This window comes from Delphinapterus leucas, chromosome 19 (assembly GCF_059928025.1).
Source record: "Delphinapterus leucas isolate spDelLeu-1000000601 "Yukka" chromosome 19, BTC_Dleu_Yukka2, whole genome shotgun sequence".
Taxonomy (NCBI): Eukaryota; Metazoa; Chordata; class Mammalia; order Artiodactyla; family Monodontidae; genus Delphinapterus; species Delphinapterus leucas.
Window position 1 is genome coordinate 9202151 of NC_143147.1, and position 14114 is coordinate 9216264.

Here is a 14114-nt window from a genome sequence, read left to right on the forward strand (position 1 = left end):
CCCGCGTCCCCGGCACTGTCCTGAGCTCCTCCCGTGCGTCAGCCCTCGTGGCTCTCATGGCAGCCCCGTGGGGTAGCTGCTCACACCGTCCCCATTTTGCAGGTGGGGAAGCTGTGGTCTGGTGGGGGTCAGTGAACTTGCTCGGGGTCACCGTGGTCACGTGGTGAGTGAGTGGCCGAGCCGGGATTCAGACCTGGGAGGGCTGACGTTGAACTTCTAACCCCGACCCCACGCTGCCTTGCTCCTTAGACGGTGGGTGTTGTGTGCACGGGAATAAACCACATCATGAACTGCGTTCATAGGAGTAGAGCGCCTTACGGTCTCCGTCGCTTTGCACCCGCACGTCTGACCAGGCCTTGCAGCTCTGCCGTGATGGAGAGCTCACTACCTTACCTGGAAGCTCACCTGGCTTGGGGACAGTGAGGATTGCAGGAATGTCTTAGTGGGGTCCGAGTCCTATAGTCCCTGTGACCTCAGGCGACGGGGCTCCTTCCTCTCTCCTGGAGCCACCCAGACGGTGTGGATGCGTCTGATTCCTCATTCAAGGGCAGTTCTCCACGTGTTTGGGGGCAGCTCTCACACTGTCCCGCCCGGGAATTATTCTTGGCTTCTCACTCTATCTCCCACTTTCCTTTGTGGTTTCCGGACCTTCTACTCCTCTGATCACATCCCCCTCCTTTCTTCAGACGCGCTCCCTAAGCGCAATGACAAACTGTATTTAAATGGGTTTCTGAGGATATAACCTGAGGCCCCTTTCGGGATTCCCTGGAAATACAACTTCTGGGTCTTTTCCGTGACCTGTGTCAAGTCAAGTCCCTTCCTCTTTGGCCAGTCTGACGGTCCTGTGTCAAGAGTACTTTACTCCAGCGTCACTTGACTCGTTTCCAGAGACCCTGCCCTACATTTGAATTCTAGGATTTATATAGTATAGGATTTGAATTTTTTAATTGAATTTAAAAGCTTTGAATTTTACTGACCTTGAAAATATTAAAAAAAAATTTTTTTGGTGTATAGTTGATTTACAATGTTGTATTAGTTTCCGCTGTATGGCAAAGTGAATCAGTTATACATACACATATATCCACTCTTTTTTTAGATTCTTTTCCCATATAGGCCATTACAGAGTATTGAGTAGAGTTCCCTGGGCTATACTGTGCATCCTTAGAAATTTTTAAATTTGCATTCTAAATGTCGTCACATCGTTGCTGCTGCGGAGACAGTTTTATTCATGACTCTATGCCCAGTGTAATAGCTCTCCTTCCTAGCCTGGTGTCACCTACAGAATTGGTAACCTTTTCTTCTTAAATCTTACTCTTGTTGATATACATATTGATTAGGTTGATACCTATATTGATTGGAATCTTGCAGTCCTCAGCCAGTATCTTTTGGGTTTAGTTATTCAATAAGTTATACATCAGTAGAATTGTTTGCTAATGTAGCCCCACCTTATGCCCCTTTATCCACTGCACACCATGAAGGACTTTTCAGTGGCAGAGATCAGGATATACTATGTCAGCATTTCCTCTCTCATGATGCCCTCTAGGGGGAAAGTGAGATCAGCTTGGCTGGGTTGTTGATTGCTCCTTACTTTCTTCTCCAAATGCTCACATAATATTTGACAAACCATTTTAGAATTCTGGTGTAAGTTCACACCTCATCTGCTGTTTCCAGAATCTACCTTTTTTTTCTTTTAAAAAATCAAGACAACATTGCCTGTCTTCATCCTCCACCATTCTCCCTAATTTCTCAAAATTTACTGCCTGGATTTCAGTCACGTTGGTAAACTGTGTCAGTGTCGTGAGATGTAATTTGTTTAGGCCACACTCAGATTCATAAAAGGAACTCTTTGGGTGTCTCCTTACCTGTTTTGAACTTCAGTTCCTCTTTTTGTCCACTCATTTTTGGTTTTAAGACCTTTCTTCTCGAGATAGAAGATCAAAGCAAAATTGAGCATTAGCATTGCCTTAAGCGATGGGCATATCTTTTTTCTTCCCCTGGGTCCAAAAACTGAAAATCGCCTAAAACAAAATAAAAAATTAAAAAAAGATAACAAAGGCCAATTTTACGCCCTCTGTCATTTTCCCCAAGCTGTGTCAGTGTGTGCCACTCTTCTGTATGTCCCACAGAAGCCTCCACGGTCTTTGGCAACTCCCTAAGCATAGACAGGGACGTATAATAGCAGATGCAGCTGATCCGACATTCCAGAGGTTCTGGATCCTCTTTCCTCTTCACACCCACCGCTGGCTGCCGCGTTCCTTCACTGAAGTTTTGCTGAGGCCCTCGGGTTTCCTCTAAAAAGCTTAGGTTTGGGGACTTCCCTGGCGGTCCAGTGGTTCAGACTCCACGCTTCCACTGCGGCTTCAGGGGGCTGTGGTTTGATCCCTGGTCAGGGAGCTAGGATCTTGCCTGCCTTGCGACGCTGGCAAAAAATAAAAATTAAAAAAATTTTTAAAGCTTAGGTTTTTAAAGTTAATGATGAGTAGGGAGGGCTTTGGCATTTTGAGGACCGTTCCCCATTTCTTACCTCGTTTAATCTTTGCAGCCCTGTGAGATAGGTAGTATTTTTCCTGTTCTATGGAATGAAAATGAAAAGGTTGGCGGCTCAGAGAGGCAAAACTTGGTCAAGGACGCTCAGTAGGACGTTTTGAAAAAAACGTTTGTGTTTATTTCTAAAACGAGGTTATGTTCACAGGCTCTGAGACATGAACATCAGTGGTTCTCAGAGTGTGGCTTCCTGACCAGCAGCATCGGCACCACCTGGGAACCTATTAGAAAAGCAAATTCTCGGGCGTCAGCCAGACCCGCTGAATCAGAAGCTCTGGGGCAGTGTTTTAACAAGGCCTCTGGGGCTTCTGATGCAGACTTGGGTTTGAGAACTTCTGTCTGCCCCATCTACTCTCTTGAATCTGTTCCACCCTTCATACCAGTAGCAAGTGGCCGCGAGTTTCCGAACAAGCAGGAAGTCACCTGATCTCCTTGAGGACCTGGCCGTGTCAGCCAGGTGAGAACTTTTCTGTGCTCTCGTGTTTCTCCCCCTCCCGGAGAGGGAGACATTTCTAGCCAATGCCCTCGTTCCCCACCTGCTTCTCTTTCTTTTTTTTGGCGGTACGCGGGCCTCTCACTGTTGTGGCCTCTCCTATCGCGGAGCACAGGCTCCGGACGCGCAGGCTCAGCGGCCATGGCTCACGGGCCCAGCCGCTCCGCGGCATGTGGGATCTTCCCGGACCGGGGCATGAACCCGTGTCCCCTGCATCGGCAGACGGACTTTCAACCACTGCGCCACCAGGGAAGCCCCCCACCTGCTTCTCTTTAAACCAAAGGGCAAATGGCAACTGGAAACTCCACGATTTCTCAGGAACGAAGACTTGTCTCAGTTAACTTTGCCAACAAGTGTGACACCACCTGATTGGCAGGCGGTGGCTCAAACACGATGGTTTTCCCATCTTTCCTCTTGAGAACGATCCTAGTACAGCTTTTCCCATGTGATCAAGTGCCTTTGCAAACACATCACCCGCCTGTGAGCGAGGTGGACTCACGATCTCCATCTACAGAGGCGGGCAGCCGAGGGCGGCAAGTGAGTCGCGGGGTGGAGGTATGTTTGCCGCTCCGTAGCCGAGACCCTCCTGCTCTGCATCCTGAGCCCTTCCCTGATTTCCCGCCATCTGACCCAGGTCAGGTGCTGGGTGGGAACCAGCAGAACCTCAGGTGCATGTCGTTGGGCAGGACAGCGGAGCCGATGGGGGTACAGCAGCCATGCCTTCTGGGGCTCGCTACGCCATGCAGGGGGCGGGCAGAGGAGGTGAAGATTTGGGGCGGTGTAGGCTTTAATCAGAATCATGAACAAAACAGAATGCAAAGGGCAGAAGGCAGCTCGGGGACTGCATGGAGCCTGCAGCCTGCTGGTAGCCTGGATATTTGAGAAATCTCCAGATGTACGTCTCAGCACCAAAGCTTTCCTCTGAGAAGTGTTTTCCCCTCCTGGGTCTTACTCCAGCGAGACCTGTTTGCCCGCCTACCTCTTTGGGTACCACCGGCGCCACTTCCCCACCACTGGCTTACCCATCAGGCCGTCGCATCCCGCCATCTGCCAAGGTCACATTCTAAACTCTAACACCCGATCTCAAATGGCTCCAGTGTCCCTGCCTGAGCCGGCTGACATGCCGTGTGTGCACGTGTGTGCGTGCTCACACCTGTGTATGTGGGATGCGGCGGCAGCAGAAGTAACCACCAGACTTAGTTACACTAACGAATGTAAGCCTCACCCTGCAGGGCACTGGTGATCACACATCTTCTGCAGAGGAGGAGAGATGGGGTCCCAGAGGGGCCGAGGGGCTTGCCCAAGGCCACAGCCCTAGTAAGAAAGCAGCAGGATTCCAGCCAATCTCTGACTCCAAGGCTGAGTTGGATTGTAAAACTGCTCCCTTGAAGTATGTCAGCTTCACAGATGAAAATCCTCATTTATTTGGACCTTTAGGAACAAGCTATTGTATTTTCAGCTTGTAGCATTTCTGGGGGTAATGTGCCCCCTTACACGCTCAGGTGCTTTGGGCCTCCCTCCTCTGTCTGGCCTTCCTGGTGGGTGAGATGCTAATCCACTCTGGCCTTTTCTCCAGGCATCTGTCAGATAGAGGAGCTTGAGCTGTTAGCACTGACCTCCTTCCCGGCCTGGCTCCTGTCCCCACCCCCACTCTTTACAAGACCTTCACGGCCAACCAACCCAGCGATGACTCACGCCGCCTTTCTCTATCGGTGCCCGGTCGCCAGACGCGGGCGCTAGACATGCTCACGGTATTGCCGACCTTTTGGTTTAATCCGGGGTAGTAATAACAACACCAAGAGCAGAGGCAACTGGCCTCACACATTTGATCTGATGGTAGAAGGTAGCGTAATTTCCATCACCTGCCTTCATCTCCTCCTTCCTCATCATCAGTAAGATGGAGAAACTGAGGCTCAGAGAAGCCAGGCAGGGAGCTCATGATCACCCAGCTCCGTGGTACCAGAATCAGTGTGTGAACCTGGTCCCACCTGAAGTAGAGTTGTCTCAGGGTGTCCTCAAAACTCTTTTCTGGGTTGTCCTACGTTTGCAAGGGCATTTTGGCTGCGGTGGTGAGCTGAGGGGCTATGGTTACGTAGTGGTCTTTTACAGTCATTTTTCCTAATTTAGCAGTATAGCTTTATTAGTTATTTTGAAAAATTTCAAACCTGTGAAAAGCTGAAAGAATAGAATGATGAACACTCATATGCTCTTCACCCACTTCACCAGTTATTAGCAGTTTGTTGGCATTTGTGCTCTCTTTCTCTCTGTGTATACACATATACACACTGAATATGTGTGTTGTGTGTGTGTGTGTGTGTGTGCGCGTATTTTTCTCAGACCTTTTGAAAATTATTTGGAGACACTTCATTCTGAGTATGTCAGCATTTAGGAGTGATTTTCAAGCTGTTTTCTGTGGACTCTGGGTTCTCTGGAGCTGCTGCTAATTTAAATTTTGTGGAGTCTGAAGCTGGTGTAAGACAATGTCTGTCATCTTTGGCCTCAGGTGTAAAGGTTTTGTCTTCAGAATAGCCCCGTGGCTCTCAACAGCTGCCCTGCTAACAAGTCAACTTTTGAACTTATAAATTTATACTAATAGACTATCACTATGTCTATGTTGCATGTTGGGTTTTTACAGAAGATATAATTTGCAAACAGGCTTTTGTTACTAAAAAGTTTTGGAAATCTCAGTGAGCCCCTGGTCTCCTTCTGGGTCATCACTGACCATCTTTCGGGGGCCCCGAGGGCCGTGTGTGCCCACATGTTTGGCTGGAATGGCCCAAGTCACCACTTCTGAGTGGATCACAAGCCAGTGCTAAATGGTAATGATCTCATGAAACAGGTAAGTCACTGTCATGTCATTTTTCTTTTAAAAGCTCCACACATACTGTTTCTTCCCATGCATCTCAATGTCTTTACATACGCATGTATAAACATCATAGTGGACTTTGATTATGTGGCTGCCCAGAATAATGATCCCAATGACAATAATACTGATGACAGTAGGACGATAGTTAGCATTTATTGGGGGCTGAATATGTACCAGGCGGTCTTCTAAGTGCTTTGCATATAATACCCCATTTCATCCTCACACTGCCTCTGAAGTAGGAACTACTGTTGTTTCCATTTTACAGATGAGGAGACTGAGGCATAAAGGGTTAAGTAATGTGCCCGTGTTCACAGAGCTAGTGAGCAGCTGGGCTGGGGTCCAAACCCAGGAATTTGACCCCAGACCCCACACTCCGCTCAGCTGTGCTTCCTCCCAGATACCTGGGTTGGTGTGTGATTGAGGCTGGAAGTCCCCAAATATATTCTCAGGCCCACAGACATTTTTTTCCACTAGGGAGTTTTCCCTGCAGAGGTTTCTGGTTAACCTTCTGAAGCAGTTAAGTAACAAATATATATTAAACATTTGTGTTTTCACTTTGATGATGAGTTAAGAAGATGACTATAAACATATTCAAGATCGTTCTAACCAAACAGCCGTACACAGACGTTTCCATCTAATTTCATATTCACAAATATTTAAAAGTCACTCGCGAACAGCAACAATGGAAGCTCAACACCAGGCTCCACAATGGTTTTTTTTCCCCCTTTGAAAGGGGTCCGTACATTACTTAAATTTGACTACCTCTCTTCCTGTTGTTCTAGAAATGACATGACCGGCTCTTTCAGAATATACAGCAACTGCCTCCGCCTGAGCAGCGCCAGGCTTAGGAGATTTACGGTAAAGCCATGTTTCCTAGGAGGTCAGTACGGAAAGCCAGAGTCAACGGCAGTTTCTGGGGAGAGCAGCTTTCTGCCCGTTGCAGCAGTTTTCTTTTTCTTTGGGAGATGTTCACATTTGAAAAGGCTCAATTGGGATATTTATCAGCCTCTCCTGTTCCTCTGGGGTTTGGTGCAGTTGACAACCGGCAAGGATAAAATGAGCTGGTCATCTCGGGACCATGGAAAACATGGCATCGAGGCTCAAAAATGCCCCTTATTTTCGATGTGAGAAGGGGAACAATTCTGTCCCCGTGTGCCAGAAGTGTGAGACGTGTGTCCTGGCCTGGAAGATCTTCTCCACCAAAGAGTGGTTCCGAAGGGTGGGCAGGATATCCCAGAGGAGGTTTCTGGTCAGCATCCTGCAGCAGCTGGATAGCTTGTATTTGTTACACTATTTTCAAAATATCCTTCAGACCACGCAGGGGAAGGATTTTGTCTACCACAGGTCCCGGGTCAACCTCAGCAAGAAGGAGGGGAAAATCATCAAGTCCTCCTTGAACCAAATGCTGGACAAGATGGTGGAACAGAAGATGAGGGAGATTTTGTACTGGTTTGGGAACAGCAGCTGCCGGACGAAGGCGAATTACACACTCTTGCTGCTGCAGATGTGCGACCCCGAGTTACTGCTCACTGCTGTTGATGTCATCAGAGTCCTGTTTCTGAGAGGGCGGAACGATGCCTCAGGTGAGCGAGGCCACAGGTAGAGACCTAAGGGTCCCCAGAGACCAGGAGGCCAGACTTCAGGAGCCCGTCAAGGAACGGGAGGTGTGGACAAGCTTAGGTAGATGGGGATCTTCCAGATTGCAGAACAGAGCGCTTTGTCCTGACACCTGATCCTGCTGACCGAAGGAGAAGCTGCTGAATGTGACTTCCTTCTAGAAAATTCTAAAAGGACAAATGCAGAAGGAACTTTCAACTGTCAGGCTTTTCAAAGGGATTTCTGCCTCCCTTAGGCCCAGAAGTGGCGGGTCTGCGCCTCTGCTGCTGAATGCTGGGGCGGTTCCTGCTTTAGCGGGTTAGGGGTTGAAGCGGGTTTGAGGTGGTAAGGGGGGTGCTACTGAGTTGTCTTGCCCTTCAGTTTGCACTGCACGGAAACTAGGCCAAGAGGTCAGAACCTAGGGCTTTCCTTCATTCATCCCACTGTATTCCTTGCTTGCACATAAAATCCAACCTCGACTTGGAGTTTATCCAAGGCTGGAGGTAGTGGAGGGGCCAAATAAGGCTGGGGTAGGCGTTCTCAATCGTTGCTTGTATCAGAATCACTGGGAGGGCTTATTAAAACCCAGGTGGCCGGGGTCCTCCCCGAAAGGTCCTGACCCAGCAGGTGCGATGTGGGCCACAAGTCTGCATTTCTAAAAAGTTCCCAGCGGATGCTGCTGCTGGTCTGGTGACCTCACTTTGAGAGCCGGTGGTCTAGGGTGTCGGTGACAAGGTCTTGGACATGTTTGGCCAGCTGGACTGGGGCAGCAAAAGCAACCAGAAAGGAGGTAAGGGACTGGGGGTTGCAGGGGGTCCAGTACTAGAAGCAGAGGATTGCAGACTGGGACAAGGCTGGGAGAGGGCGTCAGATGGAGGGATTCAGAGGTTGAGCTCTTGAGGGCGGGGAATTCCTGCTGTCCATGAGACCTGGTTTGTGGTCCTGTTTGCAGACTCATAGAATCCCGGGAAAGTTTAAAGCTACGTGACCTTGGGGGCAGTTAGATCCCGTTATATGCCCTTGATTTCTTTGGTGTGTCCACAAAGTAAAACAATAATCATCTGGAATGAAAAAGTGGTGGAGAAAATCAGAGGATCCCATAAGTTAGATTAGAGATTGATCAGTCCAGCTCCTTCATTGTATAGGTAAGGAAGTCGAAGTTCAGGGAACCTGAGTGATTTGGCCGTGGTCACCCAGTCGGGGGGTTGAAAACCAGGCCCCCCATCCTGATCATCTCCCATGGGCAATGCTGGCCCCCGGACAGCGGCGGCAGGCTTGAGTAGCCTCATCTGTACACACAGGTCCTCACCCACCATAGGAATCAGCTCCTTGTATTAAAAGTTGTGTAAGTCCAGTTACGGGTTGTGGCAACCTTCCCCTTTTCCTAGGGGAGCTTCTCTCTTAAAAATTAAATTTTCTAGGACTTCCCTGGTCGTCCAGTGGTTAAGACTCTGCTTTTCCTGCAGGGGACATGGGTTCGATCCCTGTTGGGGGAAGTTCTGCATGCTGCGCGGTGCGGCCAAAAAGAAAGAAAAAAAATTAAAATTTCTAATTTGACTCAAGGGCATTTATTCATATCATTGAAGAACATGACGCAAAAGCTTCAGAAAAGCAGTCCCTCTTCCAGCTCCTCGCTCGCTCTCTTCCTCTTTCCCTCCCTCTCTCCCTCTCATTCTCTCTCTGTCCTCGTGTATATAGAGCCCTGATGAAGTTTGCAGTGCAGGTGGGCTGGCAAAGGCTAACAGAGGCTCTCTGTGATTTTTATGTAGAAACTCAGAGGCCCCAAATAAAAACAGACATAACTGGCCTGGTCCGTTTTGTGTCGATTAAAAAGAAGCCAGTAGAAATAACACCATCTCTCTCTACCACTTCCTCTCCACACACCTGTACTAAAGAGCTGCTCATCTTGGCCTTTTGTTTTTCAGGGAACGACCCAGACTCCAAGGATGTGTTTTTCGTCCCTGAGAAAGGCCACACGCCCCCGTGCAAGACCTCACAAGTCTGCTGGGCAGCCAGACCCGGGCACACATCCTTCCCGTTCTCCAAAACTACAGGAAAAGCAAGCTTGCACTTGTGTCGTGGGGAGCAAAATGTGTCGTGGGGAGCAGCCACTACTGGTAAGTCTGCTGGTAGGAAGAAAGCCGATGGGGAGGGAGTCCCGTGGAGATGGAGGGGCTGGTAGGGCAGCCGTATCTGGGGAGGACAGAGTTGGGCAACTAACATTCACTTGTCACCTACGAAGTGGGTTGGGCTCTGTGATATTTATTCCCTCATTTAATCCCACATCTGGTAAGGAGAGAAACAAGGATTAAAATCAGTCAGTGTGGGACTTCCCTTGCAGTCCAGCGGTTAAGACTCTGCGCTTCCCCTGCAGGGGCTGCGGGTTCGATCCCTGGTCTGGAGCTAAGATCCCACATGCTGTGGGGCGTGGCCAAAAGATAAAATAAAATCAGTCAGTGTGACCTTAAGTCCCCTTTTGCCCCAGGCCGGAATCTCTCGGTCTAGCCCCTGACCTCTGGTGTGGGGGGATATGAGGAGGGGCACCTCCAGAATCCAACCCACCAGGAGCTATTTTTGCGGCATTGGATTCAGTCTTGAGGTGGAAACAAAAGCAGTGGGGAATTGGGCCCTGACCTTAGGGCCGTCCTCACTTGGGTTTTGAAGCAAGACATATACACGGAAAAATTACGGGAAACACAAAACATAGATTCAGAAACGCTTTTTATACAGACATTTTCAAGTTTCAGAAGTAGGTAGAACAGTGTTATCATTACCCACATAACCGTCATCCAGCCTCAGTAATTATCACCGCCTTACCAATCTTATTTCCTCCAACCCCCTCTTTTGAAATTGAGACTTTTTCTTGTTGGGCTCATTTAGAGGAAACTCCAGACACCATGCCATCTCACCAGCAGGGCAGTTTGGATGCCACAGACATCGACTTGAGCTGGGAACGTTGAAAACTGCTGGTGCGTTTGGTTGGGGAAGCTCTGTTTTCATTTTGGCGGAAGAAATGACCAAACCCCGGTGGCCTCAGGGTAGGCCCTGGTGAGCTCTGTTTTGGGGAAAGCTTTTGGCAAGGACTTGCTCTCGGCCCGGAGTCACCCCAAAGACGCCCCAACCATGCCCCCTTCTCCGGCTTTCCTCTAGAAGGACAGTGGAAGAGTTCACTCCAGTATATTTCCGAGATGAATAGGCTGTCTTCTGAAAAAGCAAGCGTGTCCAAAGCAGGCTCGGCCCCCGCCGCCGATGTGCTGGTGGATCTGGAGGCCGTCAGAGAGCTGTCTTCTGGGGTCAGCGCATACCGCGACTTCATCCGTCACCTGCCGGTCCATCTCTCCAAGTATATCCTCGGTACGCGGGGCCTGTTGGGGGATTTCTCAAGACTCGCCCCCCGCCCCCCGCCCGCCACCATCGCAGCGCAGTTGGGAGGTCCCCAGGTCCACCTCTTGTCTTCCAGGTATGCTGGATAAGAACAGCCTGAACAGGTGTGTGTTCGTGAGCCAGCACTGGGCAGTGCTGGCACAGCAGGTCAGGACCGACCTGTCCATGCACTCTTTCATCCAGCACCAGATCACCTTACTGCAGGTACTTTCTTTGGGAGGGGACAGCTGTAGACCAGCCTCATGTCTGCACCAGCCTTTCCGTCTGCGGTAGACCCTGAGCTGGCCTCCTGCTGCTTCCTCAACTGCCTTTTTGTCTGGACTCCCGATACCCCCATTTACTCTCCCCTTGTTGGTGCATCTAGCAGGGGTGACACGTATAGAAACCTCTTGGGAAGACAGAGGCAGAGCCTTTCCAGAGCCTCACAGAGCAGGGAACTTTCCCCAGGGAGCCATATTGCAGCTTGTGCAATATAAGAAAGCCTCATGTACACAGATGTTCACGGAGCCACAGAGTATTTTTTTAGGTTAAAATGCAGTTTTCCCTGGATAGTAACCATCTCTGGTATTCATACTTCTGTTTCTTGCCAGAAGCCTGACCCTAAATCATGGGTTCCTGGTAGCTTGGATTTTTCCCAGCAGAGGGAGAGGAGACCTTGAGCCAGGGGACATGCTGGAAGCTGGGAACCGCCCACCATCCTCGCTGGTCCCTCTCCGGATGTTTGGTGGGCGTTACCCTCCTTCAGCCAGTCTACACGCACCACTAGCCTAGCTGGCCAGGCCCAGGCCTTCCTTGCCCAGAACTTACCCATCTTTCAGATCTTGCCAAACACTAGTTTTTCCCCTCCTCTTGGAGTGTAAGAACTAAGAGTAGCCATTTTTGGTTCTTTTCCCCCAGGGGTCCTACACCAGGGGAATAGACCCTAATTATGCCAACAAAGTTACTATCCCAGTTCCTAAGATGGCAGATGACGGGAAGCACCTATATGTGAAAAATCAGAAATGGAAACTGAGAACGAAGGTGGGTTCCGATGGCACCTGGGGCAAGCGACTGTGGGCGTCGTTTGCTACTGGCTATTGAAGGCTGAAGTCCAGACTCGGCCCTCACATACGGATGTCGGATATGGGAGGATGTAGGATAGAGCATATGGATGTAGGGTATGGGAGGGTGTAGGTTAGAGCATATGGATGTAAGGTATGGGAGGGTGTGGGATAGAGCATATGGATGTAGGATATGGGAGATGTAGGATGGGGCATATGGATGTAGGGTATGGGAGGGTGTAGCATGGAGCATATGGATGTAGGGTATGGGAGGCAACATTCCCTAAGGGAGACCACAGTTGGGTGCTGTGTGTCCTTAAGGGAGTGACTTTCTCTCCTTAAGCCTTAACTACCTCTTCTGTTAAATGAGGGGGCTGATTTGGTTGTCTTCTCAGGGTTCTTCCTGACTGCAGCTCCCACGTCAGGTCCTGTGTCCATGGCATCTGCCATCTAGTGGGGAGCTCAGAGCCAGGAGCAGTGTCAGGATCGCTGGGGTTTTCCTCACCACCTCTGTCCCTGCATTGAGAGGCTGCAGGGGGGTCTGTCGCTCGGGATTGAGGACATGAGGGCAGGGCTAGAGCTGTCCCCAAATGTCCAGGGTCCAGAATGAATTAAGCTTTCCAACCTCTCACTTCCAGGTTCATTCTGGTTCTGGGATGGAAGGAGAGCGTTACTTAGCCTCAGACCTCTCTACAAAACCTCGGGCAGTAATAAAAAAAAAGTACCGTGTCTCAGATGGGAGACTCTGAGCTCTGGGTTCTGCCCATTCAGCCGTGGTGGTCGTTCCCCAGACCAGTGGACTCCTGCCCCCTCCTCTCTGCTCAAGGGCCTTCTATTTTGAAATCTATTCAATGGGCCCCAAAAGGATACTTAACAAGGGTGGTCAGACTGTAGCTTTCCATAGGAAGACTGTGCAGTTTCAATTAGAAGTTGAGAAAGAGAAGGGTCCAGTTCTTATGTCTGTAGAGGCCGTTCTGGTCACACAAAGGAGGGAGGGAGGCGAGGAGGGCAGCAGGATGATGGGACCGTGGTGACTCTGGGGGGTCCAGTCCCTACTCAGGTCCAGCTGAGCATTGCCACGGGAGACTGTGCACCCCGGCTTCCCAGGCCGCCTGAGCTTTCAAGGGAAGTGAGAAATCTGAATTATCACGGGACAACTCTTGCTTTTCTTTAATGCTGGCAACCAATTAAAAGCATTAAAAAAAACCCCAAAACTACATGGGCCAAAGAAAGCACATTTGTGGGCCTGCAATTTTTGAAATCTTTGAGTTGGCCCCTCCACTCATTTTATAGAAGAAGAAACAGAGTGTCAGGCCTCCACTGGAGGGAAAGAGACATAAGTTCAAGGCTGACCCGCTCTTTCCAAGCCCGTCGCTCTGTTAAGTGTAACACAGCCAGCACCCTTCTTCCTTAGGTGATATAGCTAGTAATTGCCAGACAAACAAGGACTACCCGGACAGTGTTTGCTGCTTAGAAATGTATAATTAATTTAAGAAAAGAAAGAGAAACAGGTAAAGGTATGGAGACAGGTAGGGAGGCAGTGGGACTCAGCAGAGAGCGGGCTGCTGGGAAGAGGTGGAGACGAGTGGTGAGTGCTTCCAGGGGTGGTGGCTACAGCGGGTACTGCCTGTGCTTGATTTCCGTGATCTACTTGATCTACTTGATCCTCACAACGGGTCGGGTGGACAGCGTTGCTCCCAGTGTGTGGGTGTGGAAATGAGGCTGTGCTGTTAGAATACTTGCCCAAGGTCTCCTGGCTGGTCATGGCAGAGCTGGGATTTGAAGCCAGATCTTTTCCACCCCATCGACTCTACTGAGTAGCCTCCAGGCTCTCAAAGCTCAGTGGGTAGGTGAGAGCCAAGGAATTCCAGCCTGGGCTGTGAGAAGCCAGGGAAGCCTCGTTTAATTCAAGGCAGGATATCAGAGCTGCCTGAACACGCGAGGGGAAGCAGGCTGATGGATTCTTCTGGGGAGAGACTTCTATGTGGATGTCAGGACCTGGTGAAAGATCGAGAAGGAGGATGGGCTGAGGAAGAGTGGACGGGCATGGAAGAGAAGGCTGAGGTTGGGAAGGAAGACAGGTCCCCAGACACAGACGTCGTGCTGTGGTCCTCTTTGCTTTCATCATAAACTCACCTTGTCTTATCAGTTTCCTGTTAGCGTGATTGCTATTTCCTGCTTTTTGAGGTTG

The 14114-nt window shown here is 49.9% G+C and overlaps 1 protein-coding gene across 1 annotated transcript in view; it reads left to right on the forward strand.

Annotated features, from left to right (window-relative positions):
* The first annotated feature begins 112 nt into the window (after nt 1-112).
* FBXW10B (F-box and WD repeat domain containing 10B) overlaps nt 113-14114 on the forward strand; it is a 42812-nt gene continuing 28810 nt past the window's right edge. Inside the window, exons 1-5 of the mRNA XM_022560845.3 lie at nt 113-7486; nt 9425-9616; nt 10650-10853; nt 10960-11087; nt 11781-11903. Of these exons, the coding sequence (XP_022416553.3) occupies nt 6982-7486; nt 9425-9616; nt 10650-10853; nt 10960-11087; nt 11781-11903 (1152 nt within the window). The 5' untranslated portion in view covers nt 113-6981. The remainder of the gene's footprint in view (nt 7487-9424; nt 9617-10649; nt 10854-10959; nt 11088-11780; nt 11904-14114) is intronic.